Source organism: Macaca mulatta, chromosome 19, assembly GCF_049350105.2.
Source record: "Macaca mulatta isolate MMU2019108-1 chromosome 19, T2T-MMU8v2.0, whole genome shotgun sequence".
NCBI classification, from domain to species: Eukaryota; Metazoa; Chordata; class Mammalia; order Primates; family Cercopithecidae; genus Macaca; species Macaca mulatta.
The window spans coordinates 10,991,878-11,019,022 of NC_133424.1; the positions used below are offsets into that span (position 1 = coordinate 10,991,878).

The 27,145-nt window shown below is 55.9% G+C and overlaps 3 protein-coding genes and 2 long non-coding RNA genes across 12 annotated transcripts; 3 read left to right on the forward strand and 2 right to left on the reverse strand.

Moving 5' to 3' along the window:
- Nucleotides 1-409: 409 nt before the first annotated feature.
- ICAM1 (intercellular adhesion molecule 1) lies at nt 410-16,972 on the forward strand. Of its 2 annotated transcripts, none has more exons than XM_077976382.1 (7): nt 410-526; nt 4,207-4,470; nt 13,859-14,164; nt 14,396-14,683; nt 14,766-15,020; nt 15,144-15,370; nt 15,476-16,972. In XM_077976382.1, exons 1-7 carry the CDS (start codon nt 460-462, stop codon nt 15,509-15,511), a joined length of 1,443 nt encoding a protein of 480 aa, XP_077832508.1. In that variant the 5' UTR covers nt 410-459; the 3' UTR covers nt 15,512-16,972.
- On the reverse strand, nt 3,839-8,704 carry LOC144336668 (uncharacterized). The gene is made up of 3 exons (XR_013408926.1): nt 7,723-8,704; nt 6,903-7,396; nt 3,839-3,948 (listed from the first exon to the last, which is right to left on the reverse strand). It is a non-coding gene; the product is annotated as an uncharacterized LOC144336668 (long non-coding RNA).
- On the reverse strand, nt 16,157-19,818 carry LOC144336660 (uncharacterized). Its single transcript, XR_013408918.1, has 2 exons — nt 19,296-19,818; nt 16,157-18,215 (listed from the first exon to the last, which is right to left on the reverse strand). It is a non-coding gene; the product is annotated as an uncharacterized LOC144336660 (long non-coding RNA).
- On the forward strand, nt 17,197-18,873 carry ICAM4 (intercellular adhesion molecule 4). Its single transcript, XM_001100946.5, has 3 exons — nt 17,197-17,756; nt 17,887-18,189; nt 18,336-18,873. Exons 1-3 carry the CDS (start codon nt 17,363-17,365, stop codon nt 18,452-18,454), a joined length of 816 nt encoding a protein of 271 aa, XP_001100946.1. The 5' UTR covers nt 17,197-17,362; the 3' UTR covers nt 18,455-18,873.
- Nucleotides 19,819-20,325: 507 nt separating the features above from the next.
- On the forward strand, nt 20,326-27,145 carry ICAM5 (intercellular adhesion molecule 5). Of its 7 annotated transcripts, none has more exons than XM_077977345.1 (12): nt 20,326-20,467; nt 20,819-21,682; nt 21,851-22,171; nt 22,403-22,690; nt 22,989-23,243; nt 23,382-23,630; nt 24,082-24,327; nt 24,424-24,702; nt 24,785-25,024; nt 25,728-25,994; nt 26,705-26,869; nt 26,935-27,145. In XM_077977345.1, the coding sequence occupies exons 3-12, from the start codon at nt 21,874-21,876 to the stop codon at nt 27,138-27,140; spliced, it is 2,493 nt and encodes an 830-aa protein (XP_077833471.1). In that variant the 5' UTR covers nt 20,326-20,467; nt 20,819-21,682; nt 21,851-21,873; the 3' UTR covers nt 27,141-27,145. The 7 variants fall into 7 exon arrangements, with proteins under 7 accessions (XP_077833471.1, XP_077833473.1, XP_077833467.1 ...); XM_077977347.1 differs by having other exon boundaries at nt 20,819-20,956; nt 21,413-21,682; nt 26,705-27,145; XM_077977341.1 differs by having other exon boundaries at nt 21,413-21,682; nt 26,914-27,145.

Genomic DNA, 27,145 nt, shown 5'->3' on the forward strand with positions numbered 1-27,145 from the left:
TCCCTTCGCAGCCTGGAGTCTCAGTTTACTGCTTTGTGAAATGGACACAGTAACAGTCCCCACTCTCCGGGGTAGTTGGCAGTATTTAACAGTACTTAATAAACCGCTTAGCGCGGTGTAGACCGTGATTCAAGCTTAGCCTGGCCGGGGAACGGGAGGCGTGTGGACCGGGAGCAGCCCCCGGGGTCATCGCCCCGCCACCGCCGCCCGATTGCTTTAGCTCGGAAATTCCGGAGCTGCAGCGGCCAGAGAGGGAGGACGACCCTGCTCGGCCCTGGCACCCTCTCAGTCCGGAAATACAGCAGCATTTGTTCCGGAGGGGAAGGCGCGAGGTTTCCGGGAAAGCAGCACCGCCCCTTAGCCCCCAGGTGGCTAGCTCTATAAAGGACCTCGCGCCCCACTGCGTCCCACTCGACGCTGAGCTCCTCTGCTACTCAGAGCTGCAACCTCGGCCTCGCTATGGCTCCCAGCGGCCCCCAGCCCGCGCTGCCCATACTCGTGGTCCTGCTCGGGGCTCTGCTCCTAGGTGAGTCAGGGGTGGGGATTGCCATCGGGCCAGCTCCGCAAAACTCCGGGAGGACCGGTTCCCAGGTCAGGTCATGCATACTTAGGTAGCTGTTTATGGGAAGGTGGGCTAGAGACAGCGATTGAAAGGCAACAGTCAGTGGGTTCGAATCCAGACCCTGCATCACCTCCACGTGTGGCCTCGGGCTATACATTGCAGCTTTGAAAAAGGGGGTTGGAGATGGAGGGGAGGGGCAGACCTCATTTTGTTGCCCAGGCCGGTCTTGAACTCCTGGGCTCTTGTGTGAGCCACCGCCTTGCTTGGCTAGATTGGGCCTCTTAAACTTCAGTTTCTCAGCTGTAAAACGGGAAACGTCATAGCAGCCACCTGGCAGGGTATCTTGGCCCAGCACAGCACCTGGCCCCAGGACTCAATCATGATGGTTTGGGAACTTGGCTGTGTGCCAACCCAACAAGGCTTAAGGGACCCCCACCCACTTCAAGATGTATATTCTGTTCCTCATCCTCTCTGCCCCTGGGGAAGTCCAGGGCTGCTTCTACTCAGGGGAATTCCAGAGCTGACTTATCCGTGGCCCAAGGCTGAGAAGTGGGAGGCGCCAGCACACCCTCCCCCAGCTCCAGCCTAGCTAGGACAGAGGGAAGGGGTCAGAGGATCTTTCCGGGTGGTGTAAGTTTGGGGAACCAGGAAGGTGGGAGATTGACAGCTTGGTTAACAGCTCAACAAAGCCTCAGATCCAGGCCAGCGTGGTGGTTCATGCCTGTAATCCTGACACTTTAGGAGGCCCAGACTGGTGAATCACTTAAGGTCAGGAGTTGGAGACCAGCCTGGCCAACATGGTCTCTACTAAAGCCCGTCTCTACTAAAAATACAAAAATTAGCTGGCATGGCGGTGGGCACCCGTGATCCCAGCTACTCGGGAAGCTGAGGCAGGAAAATCCCTTAAACCCAGGAGGCGGAGGTTGCAGTGAGCTGAGATGGTGCCACTGCACTCCAGCCTGGGAGACATAGAGAGATTTGGTCTCAAAAAACAAAGCGTTCTGATCCAGACTCAGACCCAGATCACACTGCTTTCTAACTGAGTAACCATTTCCCTTTATGAAATGGGAATGGTCCCAGAATCTCCCTTGGAAAATATATGGAGTCAATGTTCTCACACCCCCATCCAAGATAGAACAAATCCGAGACAAGAATCTTTGAAGTGGGGCAGTGCTGGGCTCAGACATTTTTTCCCACCTTCGGAGGCAGCAGAATCTGAGGGACCTAATACAAATAGGCCTGCCCTGCCGCCTGCCCTCCCTCCATCCCTCCCTCCCTCCCTCCCTTCCTTCTTTCCTTCCTTCCTTCCTTTTTTTGAGACGGAGTCTCACTCTGTCACCTAGGCTGGAGCGCAGTGGCGCGGTCTGGGCTCACTGCAACCTCTACCTCTCAGGTTCAAGCGATTCTTCTGCCTCAGCCTCCCTGAGTAGCTGGGACTACAGGCGTGTGCCACCACGCCCGGCTAATCACTGTGTTAGCCAGGATGGTCTTGATCTCCTGACCTCGTGATCTGCCCATCTCAGCCTCCCAAAGTGCTGGAATTACATGCATGAGCCACAGTGCCCACCGTGTAAGCCCCTTCTTTCTTTCTTTCTTTCTTTCTTTCTTTCTTTCTTTCTTTCTTTCTTTCTTTCTTTCTTTCTTTCTTTCTTTCTTTCTTTCTTTCTTTTTTTTATTTTGAGATGGAGTCTTGCTCATCCCGCAGGCTGGAGTGCAGTGGCACTATCTCGGCTCACTGCAAGCTTTGCCTCCTGGGTTCACGCCATTCTCCTGTCTCAGCCTCCGGAGTAGCTGGGACTACAGGCGCCCGCCACCACGCCCGGCTAATTTTTTTGTATTTTTAGCAAAGACAGGGTTTCACGGTGTTAGCCAGGATGGCCTTGATCTCCTGACCTCGTGATCCGCCCGCCTCGGCCTCCCAAAGTGCTGGGATTACAGGTGTGAGCCACCACTCCCGGCAGCCCCTTTCTTACCTGCCCTTACCTGCAAGATAGCCAGTTGCTACCTGCCCTGTGCTGAGTTACTTGTATTAGCAAGGAACAGGGTGGCTATACTCACACACCTTACAGATGGGGAAATTGAGGCCCAAAGAGGGGGAAGCTACGTGTCTCAGGGAGTGAGGAGCCAGTCTGATTCCTGGAGGGCTGACTCTCTCCACCTTACTTCTTGGGAGGGAGGAGGGCACCAACTTCACGTTAAAATCTGGTTGGACACAGTGACTCACACCTGTAATCCTGGCATTTTGGGAGGCTTAGGTGGGAGAATCGCTTGAGGCGAAGAGTTTGAGATCAGCCTTAGCAACATAGTGAGACCCCATGTCTACAAAAATGTTTTTCAAATATTAGCCAGGTATGGTGGTGTCCTGTAGTCCCAGCTACTTGGGAGGCTGAGGTGGGAGGATCACCTGAGCCCAGGAGTTCAAGGTTACAGTGAGCTATGATTGTATCACTGTATTCCAACCTGGGTGACAGAGGGAGACCTGTTAAAAAACCAAAAAAACCGATGGCTAAAATCCTCCCATGGCTCCCTATTGCCCTAAGTATAAAGAACACATGTGGCCGGGCACGGTGTCTCACACCTTGTAATCCCAGCACTTTGGGAGGCTGAGGTGGGCAGATCACTTGAGGCCAGGAGTTTGAAAGCAGCCTGGCCAACGTGGCGAAACCCCGTCTCTACTAAAAATACAAAAATTAGCCGGGTGTGGTGGTGCTTGCCTTAGTCCCAGATACTCTGGAGGCTGAGGCAGGAGAATCACTTGAACCTGGGAGGCGGAGGTTGCAGTGAGCTGATATCGCGCCACTGCACTCCAGTCTGAGTGACAAAGCGAGACTCCATCTCAAAAATAATAATAATAATAAATAACAGCACACATCTTTAGCATGGCCTTCAGTGCCCATGGGATCTTCCTTAATTGATCTCCCGCTCTTCATCCTTGCTCACTCAGCTCCAGCCACCCTGCCCGAGGACCTCTGTACTTGCCTGGAACTTACTTCCCTTTTCTCTGGACAGCCAGCCCTTTCTCATAATTTCGATCTCTGCTGAAATATTACCCTGTCACCAAGGCACTGTCTATTCTATCACCCTGTTTTGTTTTTGTCAAAGCTCATATTAACATCAGTTATTAATTATCTTGTTTGCTCATAATTTTTTTTTTTTTTTTTTTTTTTTTTTTTGAGACAGAGCCTCGTTCTGTTGCTCAGTCTGGAGTACAGTGGCACAATCTTGGCTCACTGTAACCTCCGCCTCCCGGGTTCAAGTGATTCTTGTGCCTCAGCCTCCCAAATAGCTGGGACTACAGGCACATCCCACCATGACCGGCTAATTTTTGTATTTTTAGTGGAGACGAGGTTTCGCCATGTTGGCCAGGCTGATCTCAAATTCCTGACCTCAAGTGATCTGCCCGCCTTGGCTCCCAAAGTGCTGGGATTACAGGCGTGAGCCACCATGCCTGGCCTGCTCATGAATTTTCTCTTTAACTTCCACATCGAAGGCAAAGTATCGTCTTGTTGAGGCTGTGCCTCCAGCACCCGGCGCAGGCTGGGCGCTGGAGGCTGTGCCTCCAGCACCCGGCGCAGGCTGGGCGCACATTCCCATTGATGAACCTGATTTGTAATGCCTGTCACCTCTTCCCGCGTTTCTTCTAGGACCTGGCAATGCCCAGACATCTGTGTTCCCCCCAGAAGTCATCCTGCCCCGGGGAGGCTCCGTGAAAGTGAATTGCAGTGCCTCCTGTGACCAGCCCATCTCGTTGGGCATGGAGACTCCGTTGCCTAAAAAGGAGATACTCCCGGGTGGAAACAACTGGAAGATGTATGAACTGAGCAATGTGCAGGAAGATAGTCAACCAATGTGCTATTCAAACTGCCCTGATGGGCAGTCATCAGCTAAAACCCTCCTCACCGTGTACTGTGAGTAACTGAGCCCGGAGGGCTGGACTAGGCAGACTGGAGTGGGAGAGACGTAGAGGGGCACCTGCAGTGGCCTGGGAGAATCTTTGTTACTTGCTGGTAGGGTCAAGGAGGGGCTCCTTGAAGGGCAGGTGGGGACATCCTTAGAAAGTCCCTTTAGGCCAGGCACGGTGGCTCATGCCTGTAATCCCAGCAATTTGGGAGGCTGAGGCGGGCGGATCACGAGATCAGGAGATCGAGACCATCCTGGCTAACACGGTGAAACCCCATCTCTACAAAACAAAAATACAAAAAAACTAGCCGGGCAAAGTGGCGGGCGCCTATAGTCCCAGCTACTCAGGAGGCTGAGGCAGGAGAATGGCGTGAACCTGGGAGGCGGAGCTTGCAGTGAGCCAAGATCCGGCCACTGCACTCCAGCCTGGACGACAGAGCGAGACTCCGTCTCGAAAAAAAAACAAACAAAAAAAAAAAACAAAAAAATTAGCCAGGCATGGTGGAGTGTGCCTATAGTCCATCCCTGGGAGGCTGAAGCAGGAGAATCACTTGAACCCAGGAGGCGGAGGTTGCAGTGAGCTGAGATCATGCCACTGCACTCTAGCCAGCCTAGGTGACAGAGTGAGACTGTGTCTCAAAAAAAAAAAAAAAAAATTAGCTAGGCATGGTGGCATAAGTCTGTAATCCCAGGTACTCATGAGGCTGAGGTGTGAGGATCACCTGAGCCCAGGGAGATGGAGGCTGCAGTGAGCTATGATCATGCCACTGCACTCCAGCATGGAAGACAGAATGAGACCCTGTCTCAAAAACAAAAACAAAAAAACAGCAAAAAAAAAAAAAAAAAACCCAGTCCTGGAAAGAGGTCTATAGGTGTCCCTACCTACAAGGGAAGTGGTGGGAGTTATGGCACTATTCACTGCCACTTTGTACAAAGGGCAAATGGGAAAGGCTAGAGAGAGAAAGCGTGGCTTGGCCATACCACAGAATAGCATGCGACCGTGTAGAAGAATCAGGAAGTTCCTGTGAACTGAAAAAGAATAAGCTCTGGGGTGTATTGTAAAGTCAAAATGAAAGAAGGTGGCTGGGCGCAGTGGCTCATGCCTGTAATCCCAGCACTCTGGGAAGCTGAGATGGGCGGATCACCTGAGGTCAGTAGTTCGAGACCAGCCTGACCAACATGGAGAAACCCCGTCTCTACTAAAAATACAAAAAAAAATTAGCCAGGCATGGTGGCACGTACTTGTAATCCCAGCTACTTGGGAGACTGAGGCAGGAGAATCTCTTGAACCTGGGAGGCAGAGGTTGCGGTGAGCCGAGATTACGCCATTGCACTCCAGCTTGGGCAAGAAGAGTGAAACTCCGTCTCAAAAAAAAAAAAAAGAAAAGAAAAGAAACGAAAGAAGGTATGTTGAATATGAATGGCATGCCACCCTCACATTAGGGAGTGGCAGAGGGGCAGTTTCGGGGAGGCTGTATTTATGTATAAAATAGTCCTAAAAGGAAGTGGGAGAAATGACAATGTTAGTTGGCTATGAGAAGACAGGCTGCGAGGCTGTGGGAGAGGGTTTGGGTGTGGAGAATTCTTTTTTTTTTTTTTTTTTTTTTTGAGACAGAGTTTCACTCTTGTTGCCCAGGCTGGAGTGCAATGGCATGATCTCTGCTCACTGCAACCCCCGCCTCCCGAGTTTAAGTGATTCTCCTGCCTCAGCCTCCCGAGTAGCTGGGATTATAGGCACCCGCCACCACGCCTGGCAAATTTTGTATTTTTTTTTTTTTTTTTTGAGACAGAGTCTCGCTCTGTCACCCAGGCTGGAGTGCAGTGGTGCGATCTCGGCTCACGGCAAGCTCCGCCTCCCGGGTTCACGCCATTCTCCTGCCTCAGCCTCCCGAGTAGCTGGGACTACAGGCGACCGCCACCTTGCCCGGCTAGTTTTTTGTATTTTTTAGTAGAGACGGGGTTTCACCGTGTTCGCCAGGATGGTCTCGATCTCCTGACCTCGTGATCCGCACGTCTCGGCCTCCCAAAGTGCTGGGATTACAGGCTTGAGCCACCGCGCCCGGCCAATTTTGTATTTTTAGTAGAGACAGGGTTTCTCCATGTTGGTCAGGCTGGTCTCAAACCCCAACCTCAGGTGATCCGCCCGCCTCGGCCTCCCAAAGTGCTGGGATTACAACGTGAGCCACTGCGCCCGACCGAGAATTCTTTTTTGTTGTTGTTGTCTTTTTGAGACAGAATCTTGCAGTGTCCCCAGCCTGGAGTGCAATGACATGATCTCGGCTCACTGCAACCTCTCCCTCCTGGGTTCAAGCGATTCTTCTGCCTCAGCCCCCCAAGTAGCTAGAATTACAGGCGCCCACCACCACGCCCGGCTAATTTTTGTATTTTTAGTAGAGACAGGGTTTCATCATGTTGGCCAGGCTGGTCTCGATCTCCTGACCTTGTGATCTGCCCGCCTTGGCCTCCCAAAGGCTGGGATTACAGGCGTTAGCCACTGCGCTCAGCTGAGAATTCTCTTTGCGTTCTTCCTAGTTTGGGGACTTTGAATGGTGAGAATTAGTTACCAAGGCCAAAATAAGGAATTCAAATGAAAACAAAACAAAATCAAAGAAGAAAAAACAGAAGAGCACTGGGCAGGCCAGGCACAGTGGCTCTATATGCCTATAATCCCAGCGATTTAGGAGGCCGAAGTAGGAGGATTGCTTAGAGGCCAGGAGTTGGACACCAGCCTGGGCAACACAGCAAGACCCCATAGCTACAAAAAATAAAAAACCTAGCCAAGCGTGGGTGGCATACTTGTAGTCCCAGATACTCAGGAGGCTGAGGTGGGAGGATCGCCTGAGCCCGGGATGTCCAGGCTGCAGTGAGCCGTGATGACACCACTGCACTCCAGCCTGGGTGACTGAGAGAGACCCTGTCTCTAAAAAATAAAAACTGGGCCGGGCGCAGTGGCTCACGCCTGTAATCCCAGCACTTTGGGAGGCCGAGGCGGGCGGATCACAAGGTCAGGAGATCGAGACCACGGTGAAACCCCGTCTCTACTAAAAATACAAAAAAATTAGCCGGGCGCGGTTGTGGGCGCCTGTAGTCCCAGCTACTCAGGAGGCTGAGGCAGGAGAATGGCGTGAACCCGGGAGGCGGAGCTTGCAGTGAGCCGAGATCGCGCCACTGCACTCCAGCCTGGGCGACAGAGCGAGACTCCGTCTCAAAAAATAAATAAATAAATAAATAAATAAATAAATAAATAAATAAATAAAAACTGGCCAAGTGGCTTTGGGATTAGCCTTGGGTTCTAGTCCTAGCAAGGCCTTTAACAGTGTGGGGGACATGGCTTCTGTGTTTACTTTGCAATCAGGTGAGACCTCCTCTGATGGGTAAAATGACACGGTGAGGGACAAAGGACATTCTCCTATCATTGTGTCAGGACAAGGAAGCCTCTGGGTAAATGATCAGCTTTGCTCCTGATTTGGAGGGTGGGTGAGCAGATGCTGACCTTCCCAGGTGAGGGAAGTCCCTGAACATTCCAAGCAGCTTCTGAAACCCCCAGGGAAACCTCTTTGAAGGTCTTTTCTGCATCTCTGATAGGTTGTTTTTTTGTTTTTGTTTTTATTTGAGACAGAGTCTTGCTATGTTGCCCAGGCTGGATCACTGCAACCTCCATCTCCCAAGTTCAAGCAATTCTCCTGCCTCATCCTCTCTAGTAGCTGGGACTACAGGCACCCGCCACCATGCCTGGCTAATTTTTGTATTTTTAGTAGAGACAGGGTTTCACCAAGTTGACCAGACTAGTCTCTAATTCCAGATCTCTGGTGATCCACCTGCCTCAGCCTCCCAAATGCTGGGATTACAGTCTTGAGCCACCGCTCCTGCCTCTGCCTGATAGCTGAGAGTGTAGAATTCCAGGTTTGAGACCTGGCTCTGCCACATTTCTCCCTCTATGACTGTCAGTGCCCCACTTTGCCTGAGTTTTTACCTCTGTGAAATGGAGCAGATGGCTGGCACAGGTAGCAAAGGAGTAAAAGGTGTGTGGGAGGGTGTTACCTGAGACTGTAGCTTAGTCTTGCGCCACCCCTAGTGTAAACATAAAGAAGCCTCCCTGGATGGCTCAATCTTCTCCAAAAAGGTTAGAGGTGTAATTCCTAGAGGTGGTGACCACTAGCTGGGCTTTGAAGGATGTGTAGGAGTTCATAAAGACAGGCATTCTGGGCAGGGGGAACAGCCTGGGCAACAGTTTGGAGCAGGGAGGAATCTTGATGGGGGCAGGAGGAGGAGGAGGTAGGTTAGTGTGGGCCAGGTGCAGTGGCTCACACCTGTTATCCCAGCGCTTTGGGAGGCCAAAGCAAGAGGATTGATTGAGCCCAGGAGTTCAAGACCAGCCTAGGCAACATAGCGAGACCCTATCTCTAAGAAAAAATAAAAAAATTAGCAGGGTACAGTGGCATATGCTTGGACTCTTAACTACTCTGGAGGCTCAAGTGAGAGGATCATTTGAGCCCAGGTATTTTTTTGTTTTTGTTTTTTTGAGATGGATTCTCTCTCTGTGGCCCAGGCTGGAGTGCAATGGTGCCATCTTGGCTCACTGCAGCCTCCGCCTCCTGGGTTCAACCGATTCTCCTGCCTCAGCCTCCCGAGTTGCTGGGATTACAGGTGCCCGCCATCATGCCCAGCTTTTTTTTTATTTTTAGTAGAGATAGGGTTTTACCATGTTAGCCAGGCTAGCCTTGAACGCCTGACCTCAAGTGATCCTCCTGCCTCGGCTTCCCAAAGTGCTGGGATTACAGGTGTGAGCCACTGAGCCTGGTCAAGCCCAGGAATGTGAGGTTACAGTCAGCTGTGATTGCACCACTGCATTCCAGCCCGGATGACAGAGAGAGACCCTACCCCTAAAAAAAAAAAGTTGATTGATGGGAGGAGGGGTGAGGTTGGCAGTGCCTTGAATGCCAGGTGGAGGAGCTGGGACTTCCCTTCTCGGGGTGATAGGGAGTCTTGGAGGGTTTGTGAGCAGGCCAGGGATTAGATAGCTGAAGGCTGGATTTACTGGAAGCCAAACAGCAGTTGGCTATGGTCCTTGTCCACGCGGCCCATGTTGTGGGCAGTGACCGTATCCAAGAAGGGAAGGACAGACAAGTATTTGAATACTTCAGTGACCAGGATTTGGTAAAGGACTGAAGGTCAGAGTCAGGAGAGGTGAGAGCAGGAGACACTCCCTTCCCTCTGCACCAGGCAGCTGAGCTGGGTTTCCTCTAGGGGCTGAGGTTTGAGGGTACCTCAAGTTCTCTAAGAGTCTGTAGGAGGTGGTAAGAAAGAAGAGCTGGAAGGCCGGGCACGGTGGCTCAAGCCTGTAATCCCAGCACTTTGGGAGGCCGAGACGGGCGGATCACGAGGTCAGGAGATCAAGACCATCCTGGCTAACACGGTGAAACCCCATCTCTACTAAAATACAAAAAAAAAAATTAGCTGGGCGAGGTGGCGGGCGCCTGTACTCCCAGCTACTCGGGAGGCTGAGGCAGGAGAATGGCGTGAACCCGGGAGGCGGGGCTTGCAGTGAGCTGAGATCCGGCCACTGCACTCCAGCCTGGGCAACAGAGCCAGACTCTGTCCCCAAAAAAAAAAAAAAAAAAAAAAAAGAAGAGCTGGAAGTCAGAGTTTTCTTGACCATATATATATATATTTTTTTTTTAACAGCTTAACAGCTTTCTGTTTTATTTTTAGACACAGGGTCTCACTTTGTCACCCAGGCTGGAGTGCAGTGGTACAATCATAGCTGACTGCAGCCTCCAACTCCCAGGTTCAAGAAATTCTCCTCCCACCCTTAGCCTCCTGAGTAGCTGGGACTACAGGTGTGGGCCGCCAGAAAGCCCAGCTTGTTTTTTTTTTTTTTTTTTTTTTTTTGGTGTTTGTTTTGAGACGGAGTTTCACTCTTGTTGCCCAGGCTGGAGTGCAATGGCACGATCTTGGCTCACCACAACCTCTGCCCCCCAGGTTCAAGCAATTCTCCTGCCTCAGCCTCCTGAGTAGCTGGGATTACAGGCATGCGCCACCACGCAAGGCTAACTTTGTGGTTTTAGTAGAGATGGTGTTTCTCCATTTTGGTCAGGCTGGTCTCGAACTCCCGACCTCAGGTGATCCACCCACCTCGGCCTCCCAAAGTGTTGGGATTACAGGCATGAGCCACTGTGTGGCCTTTTTTTTTTTTTTTTTTTTTTTTTTTTGAGACGGAGTCTCCCCCTGTCGCCCAGGCTGGAGTACAGTGGCATGATCTCAGCTCACTGCAAGCTCCGCCTCTCAGCTTCACACCATTCTCCTGTCTCAGCCTCCCAAGTAGCTGGGACTACAGGCGCCCACCACCACGCCCAGCTAATTTTTTGTATTTTTAGTAGAGAAGGGGTTTCACCGTGTTAGCCAGGATGGTCTTGATCTCCTGACCTCGTGATCCACCCGCCTTGGCCTCCCAAAGAGTTGGGATTACAGGTGTGAGCCACCACGCCTGGCCTGGCCAGGCTGGTCTTAAACTCCTGACTTCAGGTGATCCATCCACTCCGGCCTCCCAAAGTGCTGGGATTACAGGCACGAGCCACTGCGCCTGGCTGAAGCACAGCTTGTTTTTTATTTTTTATTTTTTTTTGAGAAATGAGGTCTCGCAATGTTGCCCAAGCTAGCCTTGAACTCCTGGCCTCAAAAGATCCCGCCTTGGCCTCCCAAAGTACTGAGATTACAGGTGTGAGCCACCATGCTCCAGCCTTGCTTTCTTGAGATATGATTTAGAATACCATAAAATTAATCGCTTTTAAGCATACAATTCAATGACTTTTGTACAAACAACCATGACTATAATCTAATTTTAAAATATTTCCATCACTCTAAAAATGAAACCTCCTGCTTATATACGGCGACTCTGTCTACCTCTTAAGTGAATTCATAATACTCCCACCTCTAATAACCCTATTTTACAGTTAAGGAAACTGAGGTTCAGAGACAAAGTCACTTACCCACAGCAAAGAAGCAAGACTGGATATCAAATGCAGGACCCCCGGGTCCTGATGCTTTTTTTTTTTTTTTTTTCTCTCTGAAAGAGAATCTCACTGTGTCACCCAGTCTAGAGTGCAGTGGCATGATCTTGGTTCACTGCAATCTCTGCCTCCTGGGCTCAAGTGATCCTTTCACCTCAGCCTCCCAGGTAGCTGGAATTACAGGCACATAACACCACACCTGGCAAATTTTTGTATTTTTAGTAGAGACGGGGTTTCACCATGTTGGCCAGACTGGTCTCGAACTCCTGACCTCAGGTGATTGCCTGCCTCAGTCTCCCAAAGTGTTGAGATTATAGGCATGAGCCACCACGCACAGCCTTTTTGTTGTTAGGCTCTGTCATTCATGACTTTTTTTTTTTTTTTTTTTTTTTTTTGAGACGGAGTCTTGCTCTGTCGCCCAGGCTGGGGTGCAGTGGCCGGATCTCAGCTCACTGCAAGCTCCACCTCCGGGTTTACGCCATTCTCCTGCCTCAGCCTCCTGAGTAGCTGGGACTACAGGCGCCCACCACCTCGCCCGGCTAGTTTTTTGTATTTTTTAGTAGAGATGGGGTTTCACCGTGTTAGCCAGGATGGTCTCGATCTCCTGACCTCGTGATCCACCCGTCTCGGCCTCCCAAAGTGCTGGGATTACAGGCTTGAGCCACCGCGCCCGGCCTTTTTGTTTGTTTGTTTTAATAGAAATGGGGTATTTCTTTTTTTTTTTTTTTTTTTTGAGACGGAGTCTCGCTCTGTCACCCAGGCTGGAGTGCAGTGGCCGGATCTCAGCTCACTGCAAGCTCCGCCTCCTGGGTTTACGCCATTCTCCTGCCTCAGCCTCCCGAGTAGCTGGGACTACAGGCGCCCATCACCTCGCCCGGCTAGTTTTTTGTATTTTTTAGTAGAGACGGGGTTTCACGGGGTTAGCCAGGATGGTCTTGATCTCCTGACCTTGTGATCCGCCCGTCTTGGCCTCCCAAAGTGCTGGGATTACAGGCTTGAGCCACTGCGCCCGGCCGAAATGGGGTATTTCTTTCCCAGGCTAAAGTATAGTGGCATGATCACAGCTCACTGTAGCCTTAAACTCCTGGGCTCAAGTGAGCTTCCTGCCTCAGCCTCCCAAGTAGCAGGGACTACAGGTGTGTACCACCACACCCAGTTAACCATTCATTCATTCATTTATTTTGAGATGGAATCTCGCTCTGTCACCTAGGCTGGAGTGCAGTGGCACAATCTCAGCTCACTGCAACCTCCACCTCCCAGGTTCAAGCGATTCTCCTGCCTCAGCCTCCCGAGTAGCTGAGACTACAGGCATGTACCACCATGCCCGGCTAATTTGTGTATTTTTAGTAGAGATGGGGTTTCGCTATGTTGGTCAGTCTGGTCTTGAACTCTTGGCCTCATGATCCACCTGCCTTGGCCTCCCAAAATTCTGGGATTAAAGGCATGAGCCACCGCGCCCTGCCAACCTGTTTATTTTTTATTTTTCTTTGAGATGGGGGTCTCCCTATGTTGCCCAGGCTTGTCTTGAACTCCTGGCCTCAAGTGAGCCTCTTGCCTTGGCCTCACAAAGTGCTAGGATTACGGCCTGAGCCATCACACCTGGCTAACAGGTTTTTTGTTTTGTTTTGTTTTGTTTTAAAGAATGTCTAGGCCAGGTGTATTTGCTCTCACCTGTAATCCCAGCACTTTGGGAGGCCAGTGTGGGCAGATCATTTGAGGTCAGGAATTGGAGACCAGCCTGGGCAACATGCTGAAACCGCCTTTCTACTAAAAATACAAAAATTAGCTGGGTGTGGTGCCGCATGCCTGTAATCCCAGCTACTCAGGAGGCTGAAGCAGGAGAATCGCTTGAACCCAGGAGGCAGAGGTTGCAGTGAGCCAAGATTGCACTATCGCCCTCCAGCCTGGGCGACAGAAGGAGACTCAGTTTAAAAAATTAATTAATTGGTTAAAAATAAAAATACAAAAATTAACCAGGTATGGTGATATGTGCCTGTAATCTGAGCTACTCAGGAGGCTGAAGCAGGAGAATTGCCTGAACCCCAGAGGCGGAGGTTGCAGTGAGTCGAGATCAAGCTACTGTTTGCCCAGTCTAGTGCATTGGGCTGCTGAATTTATTTGACCAGACACCTAGCAATTGACTTTGAAGTTCTTTTCCACTTTTCACTCTAAGATGCTGCTGTCATGAATAAGGAATTTTTGATCCCCTTCACAAACACTCGGGTCCCTCTTACCAGCTTTCACTTGACATTCCTATCTGCTTAGGTGTCTCGGAGTGTTTGGGGGAGATACCGAAGAGGTGGGGCTCCCAGGCAGGTGCGGTTTGTCTGTTAGGCAGGCAGCAAGGTCCAGTTCACCAGACACGCCCACCTCTGTTTTCCTGCAGGGACTCCAGAACGGGTGGAACTGGCACCCCTTCCCCCTTGGCAGCCGGTGGGCAAGAACCTTACCCTACGCTGCCAGGTGGAGGGTGGGGCACCCCGGGCCAACCTCACTGTGATGCTGCTCCGTGGGGAGAAGGAGCTGAGCCGGCAGTCAGCGGTGGGGGAGCCCGCCGAGGTCACGACCACGGTGCCCGTGGGCAGAGATGACCACGGAGCCAATTTCTCGTGCCGCACTGAACTGGACCTGCGGCCCTATGTGCTGAAGCTGTTTGAGAACACCTCAGCTCCTCACCAGCTCCAAACCTTTGGTGAGGATTGAAGAAGCCAGCAGGGAGAGGGTGGAGGTGGGGTATCCTGCAATGGGGTGCCTGTGGTTGCAGGATCTTTTGAGACGGGTGTGGCCCCGGCTAAGGGATGCGTGTGTTCTAGGCTGCTGAGTCACCCTGGAGGAGGATCTCGCAGGAGGGGGAATGAAATGCCCCAGAGAAGGGTTTCAGGATGTCCATCCCCATCTGCTCACACCTTCCTTCTCTCCCTAGACCTGCCAGCGACTCCCCCACAACTTGTCAGCCCCCAGGTCCTAGAGGTGGACACTCAGGGGACCGTGGTCTGTTCCCTGGACGGGCTGTTCCCAGTCTCAGAGGCTCAGGTCTACCTGGCACTGGGGGACCAGAAGTTGAACCCCACAATCACCTATGGCAACAACTCCCTCTCGGCCAAGGCCTCAGTCAAGGTGACCGCAGAGGAGGAGGGCACCCAGCAGCTGTTGTGTGCAGTAATGCTGGGGACCCAGACCCAGGAGACACGGCAGACAGTGACCATCTACAGTAAGAAGAGGCAGGGGTGGAGCGGGGCTTCTCGGGGGTGTGACCTGAATCCGGGACGGGGCTCACTGTGTGCTCATCCCAGGCTTTCCGGCACCCAACGTGAATCTGACCAAGCCAGAGGTCTCAGAAGGGACCGAGGTGATAGTGGAGTGTGAGGCCCACCCTAGAGCCAAGGTGATGCTGAATGGGGTTCCAGCCCAGCCACCGGGCCCGAGGGCCCAGTTCCTGCTGAAAGCCACCCCGGAGGACAATGGGCGCAGCTTCTCCTGCTCTGCAACCCTGGAGGTAGCCGGCCAGCTTGTACACAAGAACCAGACCCGGGAGCTCCGTGTCCTGTGTGAGTGGGGCTTCTGGTCAATGACCCCTATCCCCCAAAGCCCAATCCCTGAAGTCCCATCAGGTCTTGCCCTCCAAGTCCTGCCCCTACCCACCTACATGGCATCTTGTTGTGTTTTTCCAGATGGACCCCGACTGGACGAGAAGGATTGTCCGGGAAACTGGACGTGGCCAGAAAATTCCCAGCAGACTCCAATGTGCCAGGCTTGGGGGAACCCCTTGCCCCAGCTCAAGTGTCTAAAGGATGGCACTTTCCCACTGCCCATTGGGCAATCAGTGACTGTCACTCGGGATCTTGAGGGCACCTACCTCTGTCAGGCCAGGAGCACTCGAGGGGAGGTCACCCGCGAGGTGACCGTGAATGTGCTCTGTGAGTGAGCCGGCGTGCACAGCTGGGTGGGGGAAGGGGCCATGAACCCGATGCAATCCTCACCCCCCATTGTATCCTCCCCACAGCCCCCCGGTATGAGGTGGTCATCATCCCTGTGGTAGCAGCCGCAGTCATCCTGGGTACTGCAGGCGTCGCCACGTACCTCTACAACCGCCAGCGGAAGATCAGGAAATACAGACTACAACAGGCTCAAAACGGCACCCCCATGAAACCAAACACGCAAGCCACGCCTCCCTGAACGTATCCCAGGACAGGGCCTCTTCCTCGGCCCTCCCATATCGGTGGCAGTGGTGCCACACTGAACAGAGTAGAAGACGTATGCCATGCAGCTACACCCACTGGCCCTGGGATGCCAGAGGACAGGGCATTGTCCTCAGTCAGATGCAGACAGCATTTGGGGCCATGGTACCTGCACCTAAAACACTAGGCCACGCATCTGATCTGTAGTCACATGACTAAGCCAAGAGGAAGGAGCAAGACTCAAGACCTGATTGATGGATGTCAAAGTCTAGCCTGACGAGAGGGGAAGTGGTGGGGGAGACATACCCCCACCATGAGGACATACAGCCGGGAAATGCTGAAACTTGCTGCCTGCTGGGTATGCTGAGACCCCACAGACTTACGGAAGAAGTGGCCCTCCACAGACATGTGTAGCATCAAAACACAAAGGCCCACGCTTCCTGATGGATGCCAGCTTGGGCACTGCTGTCTACTGACCCCAACCCTTGATGATATGTATTTATTCATTTGTTATTTTACCAGCTATTTATTGAGTGTCTTTTATGTAGGCTAAATGAACATAGGTCTCTGGCCTCACGGAGCTCCCAGTCCTGATCACATTCAAGGTCACCAGGTACAGTTGTACAGGTTGTACACTGCAGGAGGGTGCCTGGTGAAAAGATCAAATGGGGCTGGGACTTCTCATTGGCCAACCTGCCTTTCCCCAGAAGGAGTGATTTTTCTATCCGCACAAAAGCACTGTATAGACTAATAGTGGTTACAGGTTCAGGGATTACCCAGTGAGGCCTTATTCCTCCCTTCCCCCCAAAACTGACACCTTTGTTAGCCACCTCCCCACCCACATACATTTCTGCCAGTGTTCACAATGACATTCAGTGGTCATTCCTGGACATGAGTGCCCAGGGACTATGCCCAACCTATGCCTTGTCCTCTTGTCCTGTTTGCATTTCACTGGGAGCTTGCTCTCTGCAGCTCCAGTTTCCTGCAGTGATCAGGGTCCTGCAGGCAGTGGGGAAGGGGGCCAAGGTATTGGAGGACTCCCTCCCAGCTTTGGAAGCCTCATGCGTGTGTGTGTGTGTATGTGTGTGTAGACAAGGTCTCCCTGTCACCCAGGCTGGAGTGCAGTGGTGCAATCATGGTTCACTGCAGCCTTGACCTCCTGGGCTCAAGTGATCCTCCCATCTCAGCCTCCTGAGTAGCTGGGACCATAGGCTTACACCACCACACAAGGCAAATTTGATTTTTTTTTTTTTTTAAGAGACAGGGTCTTGCAACATTGCCCAGACTTCCTTTGTGTTAATAAAGCTTTCTCATCTGCCTCAGCCTTGTGTGAGTTGAGGGGAGGTGTCATATCCAGCTGGAGTCCTTTCCAAGCAGCCACAGCCAGATCCTCCCACTTCCTCTCCCAAGAAAACATTGTGGGTTGATGGCCATACCCTGAGGTTCTGGTCCAAATCTGGGACTTTCTATGACCTTCTGGTCTCTAGTGAAAACTAAAGACTCCTCTCCAGAAAAAAAATTTGGTTTTCAATGAGGCCTGGAATCTCATTCTTGACCGGGGGAGGGGAATTTTTGCAGGACTTCCCGGCCCTCCGTTGGGGCCTCCCCTCTCTCTCTAGGGTGGAGTCGAGGAGGCGGGGCTGCGGGCCTCCTTATCTCTAGAGCCGGCCCTGGCTCTCTGGCACGGGGCCCCTTAGTCCGGGCTTTTTGCCATGGGGTCGCTGTTCCCCCTGTCGCTGCTGCTTTTTTTGGCGGCCGCCTACCCGGGAGTTGGGTGTGCGCTGGGACGCCGGATTAAGCGGGCGCAAGGCCCCAAGGGTAGCCCTCTCGCGCCCTCGGGGACCTCAGTGCCCTTCTGGGTGCGCATGAGCCCGGAGTTTGTGGCTGTGCCGCCGGGGAGGTCAGTGTGGCTCAATTGCAGCAACAGCTGTCCCCAGCCGCAGAATTCCAGCCTTCGCACTCGGCTGCGGCAGGGCAAGACGCTCAGAGGGCCGGGTTGGGTGTATTACCAGCTGCTCGACGTGAGGGCCTGGAGCTCCCAGGCGCACTGCCTCGTCACCTGCGCAGGAAAAACACGCTGGGCCACCACCAGGATCACCGCCTACAGTGAGGGACAGGGGCTCGGTCCCGGCTGGGGTGAGGGGAGGGGGCTGGAAGAGGTGGGGGGAGGGTAGTTGACAGTCGGCTCTTTAGGGAGCGCCCGCGGCCCTCACGCAGAGGCTCCCCCTTGCCTTAGAACCGCCCCACAGCGTGATTTTGGAGCCTCCGGTCTTAAAGGGCAGGCAATACACTTTGCGCTGCCACGTGACGCACGTGTTCCCGGTGGGCTACTTGGTGGTGACCCTGAGGCTTGGCGGCCGGGTCATCTATTCCGAAAGCCTGGAGCGCTACACCCACCAGGATCTGGCCAACGTGACCTTGACCTACGAGTTTCCTGCTGGACCCCGCGACTTCTGGCAGCCCCTGATCTGCCACACGCGCCTCAATCTCGAAGGCCTGGTGGTCCGCAACAGCTCGGCACCCGTTACACTGATGCTCGGTAAGGCACCCCTGTAACCCTGGGGACTAGGAGGAAGGGGCAGAGAGAGTTATGACCCCGAGAGGGCGCACAGACCAAGCGTGAGCTCCACGCAGGTCGACAGACCTCCCTGTGTTCCGTTCCTAATTCTCGCCTCCTGCTCCCAGCTTGGAGCCCCGCGCCCACAGCTTTGGCCTCCGTTTCCATCGCTGCCCTTGTGGGAATCCTCCTCGCTGTGGGCTCTGTGTACCTGTACAAGTGCCTACCTATGAAATCCCAGGCGTAAAGGGGGATGTTCTATGCCGGCTGAGCAAGACAAAAGAGGAATATGGAACCATTTGGGGAATCGGCCAGACATGGTGGCTGACGCCTGCAATCCCAGCACTTTGGGAGGCTGAGGCAGGAGAATCGCTTGAGCCCAGGAGTTCGAGACCAGCCTGGACAACATAGTGAGACCCCGTCTATGCAAAAAATACAAAAATTAGCCGGGTGTGGCGGCCCGCACCTGTGGTCCCAGCTACCCGGGAGGCTAAGTTGGGAGGATCGCTTGAGCCCTGAAAGTCGAGGTTGCAGTGAGCCTTGATGGTGCCACTGCACTCCAGCCTGGGGTACAGAGCAAGACCCTATCTCCAAAAATAAAATAAAAATAAAAATACATATTGGCGGGGGGACCCTCCAGAATCAATAAAGACTTCCTTAACCAGCCTCTGTCCTGTGACCTAGGGGTCCACATTACTGCCATTCTTCGGAGGAACTTTTTTTTTTTTTTTTTTTTTTTTTTGCGATCACTTTCTCCAAGTTCCTTGTCTCCCTGAGGGCACCTGAGGTTTCCTCACTCAGGGCCCACCTGGGGTCCCAAAGCCCCAGACTTTGTGTATCCCCAGCAGATGTCACAGAAACCTCTCCTTCTGCTGGCATCATCGAGTGGGATCAGCGCGGGGCCCGGGAGGGCCACAGGCAGGGGCAGGGTGCGGTTCATGGTATGGCTTTCCTGATTGGCGCCGCCGCCACCACGCGGCAGCTCTGATTGGATGTTAAGTTTCCTATCCTAGCCCCACCTTCAGACCCTGTGCTTTCCTGGAGGCCAAACAACTGTGGAGCGAGAATTCATCTCCAAAATAACTTACCATGCTGGGGTGAGACCACGAATGGTGGGGAGGGGAGGGTCCCGTGGACATATTGAGGGACATGGATACGCAGAAGACTTATCCATGTAGTGGCAGCCGGGAAGGGGTGATCAGATGTCTACATGGAATATCACAAACTCGAATTCTGAAGATGTCCTGGTAGTCACCCGGCCAGATGAGCACATGGAGTTGGGGGGTGTCAAAGCTTGGGGCCCGGATGCGGAGTCAAAAGCGTCACCTTTGGTCCCTCGTTCTTGCATGGAGGTCCAGGGCCCCCGCCCACCGAGCAGAAGGCGGACTCAGGGGCGCTCCAGGGTGGCTGGAGCTCACACACGCTGAGTAGACACGTGCCCGCTGCACCCTGGGTAAATACAGATCCGGAGCCGAGCGGATTCTAATTTAGACGCCCGCGAACGCTGCGCGCACGCACACGTGTCCTCGGCTCGCTGGTACTTTCGTCCCGCCCCCTCCGTCGCTTGCCGGGGCTGACCTGGAGGGGGGCTTAGGGGTGTGGCTCCGCGGGGTCAAAAGGAAAAGGATCGGTGAGAGAGGCATCCCCACACCCTCCCCTAGAACTGTCCTTTCCCTATGTAGTGCCTCCCAAATCTCTCTTAGTCCCCAAATGCATCCCCGCCCTAAGGGGGGCTGGTGGGAGGAGCTACATGTGGGGGCGGAGCTCGGAGTCCAACTCATTATCATGGCATCTCAGCCAGGGCTGGGGTAACGGTTTGGAAAGGGCAACCCAGCATCCCCCGATCCCAGAGTCGCGGCCGGGGATGACGCGGGAGAGCGTGGTCGCCCCCAGAAGGCTCCGGGCCATCATGCCGGCCTCCACGTAGACCCCGGGGGTCGCTCGCTCCTGCCAGCTCGCCTTCACTAAGGCCAGGAGCTTAGCGCAAGCTCGCCTCCCGCCCCCCCACCGCCTCTGCCGCCGCCCCCTCCTTGGAAACCAAGTTACCAACGTTAAACCAATCCCCGAGCGCAACTCTGCCTCCCCCACACCCCACCCGCCGCGCCGCGCGGAGCCGTCCTCTAGCCCAGCTCCTCGGCTCGCGCTCCCCTCGCCTCCTGTGCTTTCCCCGCCGCGGCGATGCCAGGGCCTTCGCCAGGGCTGCGCCGGGCGCTACTCGGCCTCTGGGCTGCTCTGGGCCTGGGGCTCTTCGGCCTCTCAGGTAAGAGTCCCGCTCTGGCTTGGGGTGGACAGGGCGGGGGCGGAGTCCCTGGACCTGGGAAACGGCCTCCTGTCCCTCCCAGCTCCGCCCTCGCCTCACTCCCACGCCTCTGCCCCCACCTGGAGCCTGAGTCTTCTCCCCTTCCCCCTCCTCCCCAACACACACCCGAGTCCCAGCTTCCCGACTCCTCGATCGCCCCTACCCGCTTCGAGATCCTAGGTGTTCTTCCGCACCCAACCCTTCGCCCTGGAGACCCAGTGTCTCTCCTGTCCCCTCCCCGGGTACCTTCTCACGCTCTGCTGTGCACCATGGTCCACGAACTGGCATCTTCCCCACTCGCGGTCCGCGAAGACTCCATCTCTCCAACTACCGTGACTCAGAGGCGCTGTTCCCGCTCCACCCAGAGCCCTGGCAACCGGGTCCCTCAGCTGTTCCCGCGGTTCCTTCCATGAGCCCAGCCCTGCGTCCCGGCTCCGTGTTCTTCACCAGGTGTAGGGTCCTTCCTGATCCTTGACCCAGCCTCGTCTCTCCTTTGCCCTTGCCGCAAACGCACTCTCCTCGTATCCCGGCATTCTGCCAGGACCCTGAGAATCTGTTCATCTCCCATCCCCCACCCGGGGTCCCCTTCTCTGAGCCTTGCTGCGTTCATCGGAGACCCCACCTTTCCTCTCCTCTACCCCCTCCCCCATGCTTTCCCGCCGCTCCATCGGTGCTTTGGAGGCCAGGGCTCTCTGCTACCACGTCCCAGAGACACCCTCGAGGTTTAGACTCTGGGAGCGCGCCTTTAAACCGGAGGCCTGGGCAGGACGCGGGACGCCTGGGTTCTTTCCCCGGCTGCAGCCTCTCCTCCTTCTCCCCGCCCTCCGAGAATCCTTGACTCGACATAGGGGCGCTAAGATGTCAGGGAGTTGGCTCCCCAGGCTGAGCCCGCGTTTCCCTGGGCAGCGGTCTCGCAGGAGCCCTTCTGGGCGGACCTGCAGCCCCGCGTGGCGTTCGTGGAGCGCGGGGGCTCGCTGTGGCTGAATTGCAGCACCAACTGCCCTCGGCCGGAGCGCGGTGGCCTGGAGACCTCGCTGCGCCGAAACGGGACCCAGAGGGGTTTGCGTTGGTTGGCGCGGCAGCTGGTGGACATTCGCGAGCCGGAGACCCAGCCCGTCTGCTTCTTCCGCTGCGCGCGGCGCACACTACAGGCGCGTGGGCTCATTCGCACTTTCCGTGAGTTCTGGGTGGCCACGCGCGTACTCCACTACTTTCCCTCCCTCCCAGGCCCCGCCCCCTGGGTCCCAGGGTCCTCCCCTTCAGGCCCCACCTTCTGTATCCCACCCCCTCCCCTGGGTTCCAAGTTCCGGCATTCCAAGAGCGGAGGACTCTTCCCTCTTGCAGAGCGACCAGATCGCGTAGAGCTGATGCCGCTGCCTCCCTGGCAGCCGGTGGGCGAGAACTTCACCCTGAGCTGTAGGGTCCCCGGCGCCGGGCCCCGTGCGAGCCTCACTCTGACCCTGCTGCGGGGCGCCCAGGAACTGATCCGCCGCAGTTTCGCTGGCGAACCACCTCGAGCGCGGGGCGCGGTGCTCACAGCCACGGTACTGGCTCGGAGGGAGGACCATGGGGCCAATTTCTCGTGTCGTGCGGAGCTGGACCTGCGGCCTCACGGCCTGGGACTGTTTGAAAACAGCTCGGCCCCCAGAGAGCTCCGAACCTTCTGTGAGTGGGTGTGGGGAGGAGATGGGGACCAAGTGGGGTCGGGTCGGTGTTTAGGAGGTTTAGAGGCAGATACATCTGAATGCTGGTAGTGACTTCAACCCTCACCGACTGAGCTGTTGCCCCCTCCGTGCCTTGAGGATGATAATACGATAAGATAGTGCATGTCAAGTGTTTAGGACATATTGAGCGCTCGGAACACAGTTCGTTCAAACTTGGTTCTTCGACCCCTAGCCCTGTCTCCGGATCCCCCGCGCCTCACTGCTCCCCGGCTCTTGGAAGTTGGCTCGGAAAGGCCGGTGAGCTGCGCTCTGGACGGACTGTTTCCAGCCTCAGAGGCCAGGGTCTACCTCGCACTGGGGGACCAGAATCTGAGTCCTGATGTCACCCTCGACGGGGACGCACTCGTGGCCACTGCCACAGCCACAGCTAGTGCAGAGCAGGAGGGTGCCAGGCAGCTGGTCTGCAACGTCACCCTGGGGGGCGAAGATCGGGAGACCCGGGAGAACGTGACCATCTACAGTAAGGAGGGAGGCGGGGTCTCCGCGGCTCGGAGGTGGGACCAGAGGAACGCGAAGGCGGGGCGAAGAGTGGGTGGGACCTCAGTACCAGAACAGGCGAGACCCGAGTGTCCCGAGGGGGCGGGGCAGGTGGGGGCGGAGACGTAATCATTGGGGTAGAGGAGCCTGTACAGCCTGAGAGGCGGGGCGCGGTACCCTAGTTCCATATCAGCACCCCAGGATTCAGGCAGATAAGAGGCGGGCCTTGATCGGCGGGAGGGACGTGGTCAGTATACTCCGACTAAATGCTCCGCCCCCAGGCTTCCCGGCACCACTCCTGACCCTGAGCGAACCCAGCGTCTCCGAGGGGCAGATGGTGACAGTAACCTGCACAGCCGTGGCCCAAGCCCTGGTCACACTGGAGGGAGTTCCAGCCGCGGTCCCGGGGCAGCCCGCCCAACTTCAGCTAAATGCCACCGAGAACGACGACAGGCGCAACTTCTTCTGCGACGCCACCCTAGACGTGGACGGGGAGACCCTGATCAAGAACAGGAGCGCAGAGCTTCGAGTCCTATGTGAGTTGGTGATAACCCCCCGCCCCACACCTCCTGGTAATTTCCAAGGACCCGCCTGCTCCCTGGCCATGTCGTGGAGGCGGGGCCATTTCTCACGGTCCACGTCTAAGCCTCTGTAACCCCACGCCCTGCCCGCAGACGCCCCCCGGCTGGACGATTCGGACTGCCCCAGGAGCTGGACGTGGCCCGAGGGCCCAGAGCAGACGCTGCGCTGCGAGGCCCGCGGGAACCCAGAACCCTCAGTGCACTGTGCGCGCTCCGACGGCGGGGCCGTGCTGGCTCTGGGCCTGCTAGGTCCGATCACTCGGGCGCTCTCAGGCACTTACCGCTGCAAGGCGGCCAATGATCAGGGCGAGGCGGTCAAGGACGTGACGCTGACGGTGGAGTGTGAGTGGGGGTGCGCAGGGTGCATCTCTATCTGGTTCAGGATCTGGGGGGTGGCCAGCTTCCAGGGAAGAGTAGGAGTAGGGTATGAGGTGTCCCTTTGGGTGGGGTTTGGGGAAAGGGAAGAGGCTGGTTAGTGGGGTTGGGAAAGATCTTGGAGGATGGAAGAGACCGGGTGGGCGTGTCCCTAGCCCAGGGCGTGGTATGTGGGCGGAGTCTTGGAAAGGCGGGAGGTCCAGAATGTTAAAATTTTTAGACCGAAAAAGGCGCCCCTGGTGGCTCAGGGAGCTCCCAGACAGAGTGCATGGATCGACTAGCGTGACACCCCCTTGGATTGGCGTCCAAGGGTTGTGCAGGAACAACCCTTAGTGGAAACCTTGAAAGGCCAAGGAAGATCTAGGGACGTCAGACTTGCCCCCAAACCCCAAAGCCAACAATACGCTCCCTCCTCCAGACGCACCAGCGCTGGACAGTGTGGGCTGCCCAGAACGCATTACTTGGCTGGAGGGAACAGAAGCCTCGCTGAGTTGTGTGGCGCACGGGGTACCGCCTCCTGATGTGATCTGCATGCGCTCTGGAGAGCTCGCGGCAGTCATCGAGGGGCTGTTGCGTGTGACCCGGGAGCATGCAGGCACTTACCGCTGCGAAGCCACCAACCCTCGGGGCTCTGCGGCCAAAAATGTGGCTATCACGGTGGAATGTGAGTAGGGGCACCGCGGAGTGAGGCAGGATCTGTGGGACAACCCCGGCTGGACTTCCTGGCCCGCGTGTGAGCCCCTGCAATCCTGTTTCCCAGATGGCCCCAGGTTTGAGGAGCCGAGCTGCCCCAGCAATTGGACATGGGTTGAAGGATCTGGGCACCTGTTTCCCTGTGAGGTCGATGGGAAGCCACAGCCAAGCGTGAAGTGCGTGGGCTCCGGGGGCGCCACTGAGGGGGTGCTGCTGCCGCTGGCACCCCCAGACCCTAGTCCCAGAGCTCCCAGAATCCCTAGAGTCCTGGCACCCGGTATCTACATCTGCAACGCCACCAACCGCCACGGCTCCGTGGCCAAAACAGTCGTCGTGAGCGCGGAGTGTGAGCGAGGCCCAGGCGGGTGGGGAGCGGGGGTGCCCCACGGTCCGGGCACTCCCTGACATCCCCCATGGCTGCTTTGCAGCGCCACCGGAGATGGATGAATCCACTTGCCCAAGTCACCAGACGTGGCTGGAAGGGGCTGAGGCTTCGGCACTGGCCTGCGCCGCCCGGGGTCGCCCTTCCCCAGGAGTGCTCTGCTCTCGGGAAGGCACCCCGTGGCCTGAGCAGCAGCGCGTGTCCCGAGAGGACGCGGGCATTTACCACTGTGTGGCCACCAATGAGCATGGCACGGACTCCCGGACCGTCACCGTGGGCGTGGAATGTGAGTGGGGGCAGCACTGGATGGAGGGGACACGGCCTCGGAAGAATGACTCGCAGCGGTGGGAGCATTCAAGGGCACCTTTCCCAGTCCCATTCTCGGGGACAGGGAATTCCAGCCTAAACCAGGGGTAATGAAAATTCTAGCCAGGCGCGGTGGCTCAGGCCTGTAATCCCAACACTTTGGAAGGTTGAGGCGGATGAATCACTTGAGGCCAGGAGTTGGAGACCAGCCTGGCCAACATGGCGAAAACCCCTCTCTACAAAAATCCAGTCGTGGTGGCGGGCGCCTGTAGTCCCAGCTACTTGGGAGACTGAGGCAGGAGAATCGCTTGAGCCTGGGAGGCGGAGGTTGCAGGGAGCCGAGATCCCTCCACTGTACTCCAGCTTGGGAGACAGAGTGAGACTCTTTCTTAGAAAAAAAAAAAACAAAAGAAAATTCTAGGGAATAGGAGCACGGCCCTCCTCAATCCTGGATTAGAACACTGGCCTGGGCTTCACCTCCTTCCTTTCAGTGAAGAAGGGCGAGGAATTTTAGCCGCAACAGCAGCCTGATTGTCGGGGAAGGAGGCTCTGATAGGAGGCAGGATCCTTTTGTGCCCATCAGAGGCGCGGTGGTCTCACATCGATCGTGGTGGGCCGGAGCAGGGCATTTGATCAGTGGCTGGGCGGGCGCTAAGCCCCACTTCACCTTCTGTGCCCTTCAGACCGGCCGGTGGTGGCCGAACTTGCTGCCTCGCCCCCTGGAGGCGTGCGCCCAGGCGGAAACTTCACCTTGACCTGCCGCGCGGAGGCCTGGCCTCCAGCCCAGATCAGCTGGCGCGCGCCTCCGGGTGCCCTCAACATCGGCCTGTCGAGCAACAACAGCACACTGAGCGTGGCAGGCGCCATGGGAAGCCACGGCGGCGAGTACGAGTGCGCAGCCACCAACGCGCACGGGCGCCACGCGCGGCGCATCACGGTGCGCGTAGCAGGTAAGTGGCAGCTGGGGAGGGGCGAGGCGAGGTATCTGCGAGGGGGCGTGACCTGGGAACTGAGGCGGCCGACCCCGCCTGCCTCCCTCTCAGTCCAGGTAGATGAGACATAAGTGGGACAGAGTAGAAGTCAAGGGTGGAGCTGTTGATCACACTTTGGAGGGTGGGAGATGGAGGTGGCGGGGGGACTGAATTCAAGGGGAGGGACCCTCCAGGGCTGTCAGTACTGCAGGAAAGGACTTAAAAACTTGGAGTGGATTCTGCGTGGTGGATACTTGACCCAATTCACCTTCCACTGTGGGGAAGATTGGGGAGGGACCAAAGTCATTGGATGATGGAGGGAAGGGTCAAGATCGCCTTCTCTCACTTCCTGAAGCTCATGAGGCTGGATTCTCTCTGGGGTGGGGAGAACCTGACCTGGTCCTGCCAATCCTCGTTTTCTGGGGGATGGGGAGAGTTGACTTGTCGCTAGGGGGCTAAGTGTGGTCACCATTTTATGTCACCATGGGCTGAAGTGCGATGTAAATTGAGTCTTGGGTCGCCCTGGCACTGGGAGTGGCCTTCCTGCGTGGGGTCTCTCCCTTCTCCCAAGGCCAGCCAGTGAGCTCCCCGGGGCATGAGGACTGACCTCGTACCTGTGAGGGGGCGGGGGACGGTGGGGGAAGCCCCCCGGAGCTTGGCCACCCTCCGCGAGGGTCTCCACCCCGCAGGTCCGTGGCTGTGGGTCGCCGTGGGAGGCGCGGCGGGGGGCGCGGCGCTGCTGGCCGCGGGGGCCGGCCTGGCCTTCTACGTGCAGTCCACCGCCTGCAAGAAGGGCGAGTACAACGTGCAGGAGGCCGAGAGCTCGGGCGAGGCCGTGTGTCTCAACGGCGCAGGCGGCGGCGCTGGCGGGGCGGCGGGCGCGGAGGGCGGACCCGAGGCGGCGGGGGGCGCGGCCGAGTCGCCGGCGGAGGGCGAGGTCTTCGCCATTCAGCTGACCTCGGCGTGAGCCGGATCCCCTCTCCCCGCGGGCCGGGGGATGCCCCCCAGACGCACACGGGGGCTTATTTATTGCTTTATTTATTTACTTATTCATTTATTTATGTATTTCAACTCCAAGGGTGTCACCCCCATTTTCTACCCATTCCCCCAATAAAGTTTTTATAAAGGAA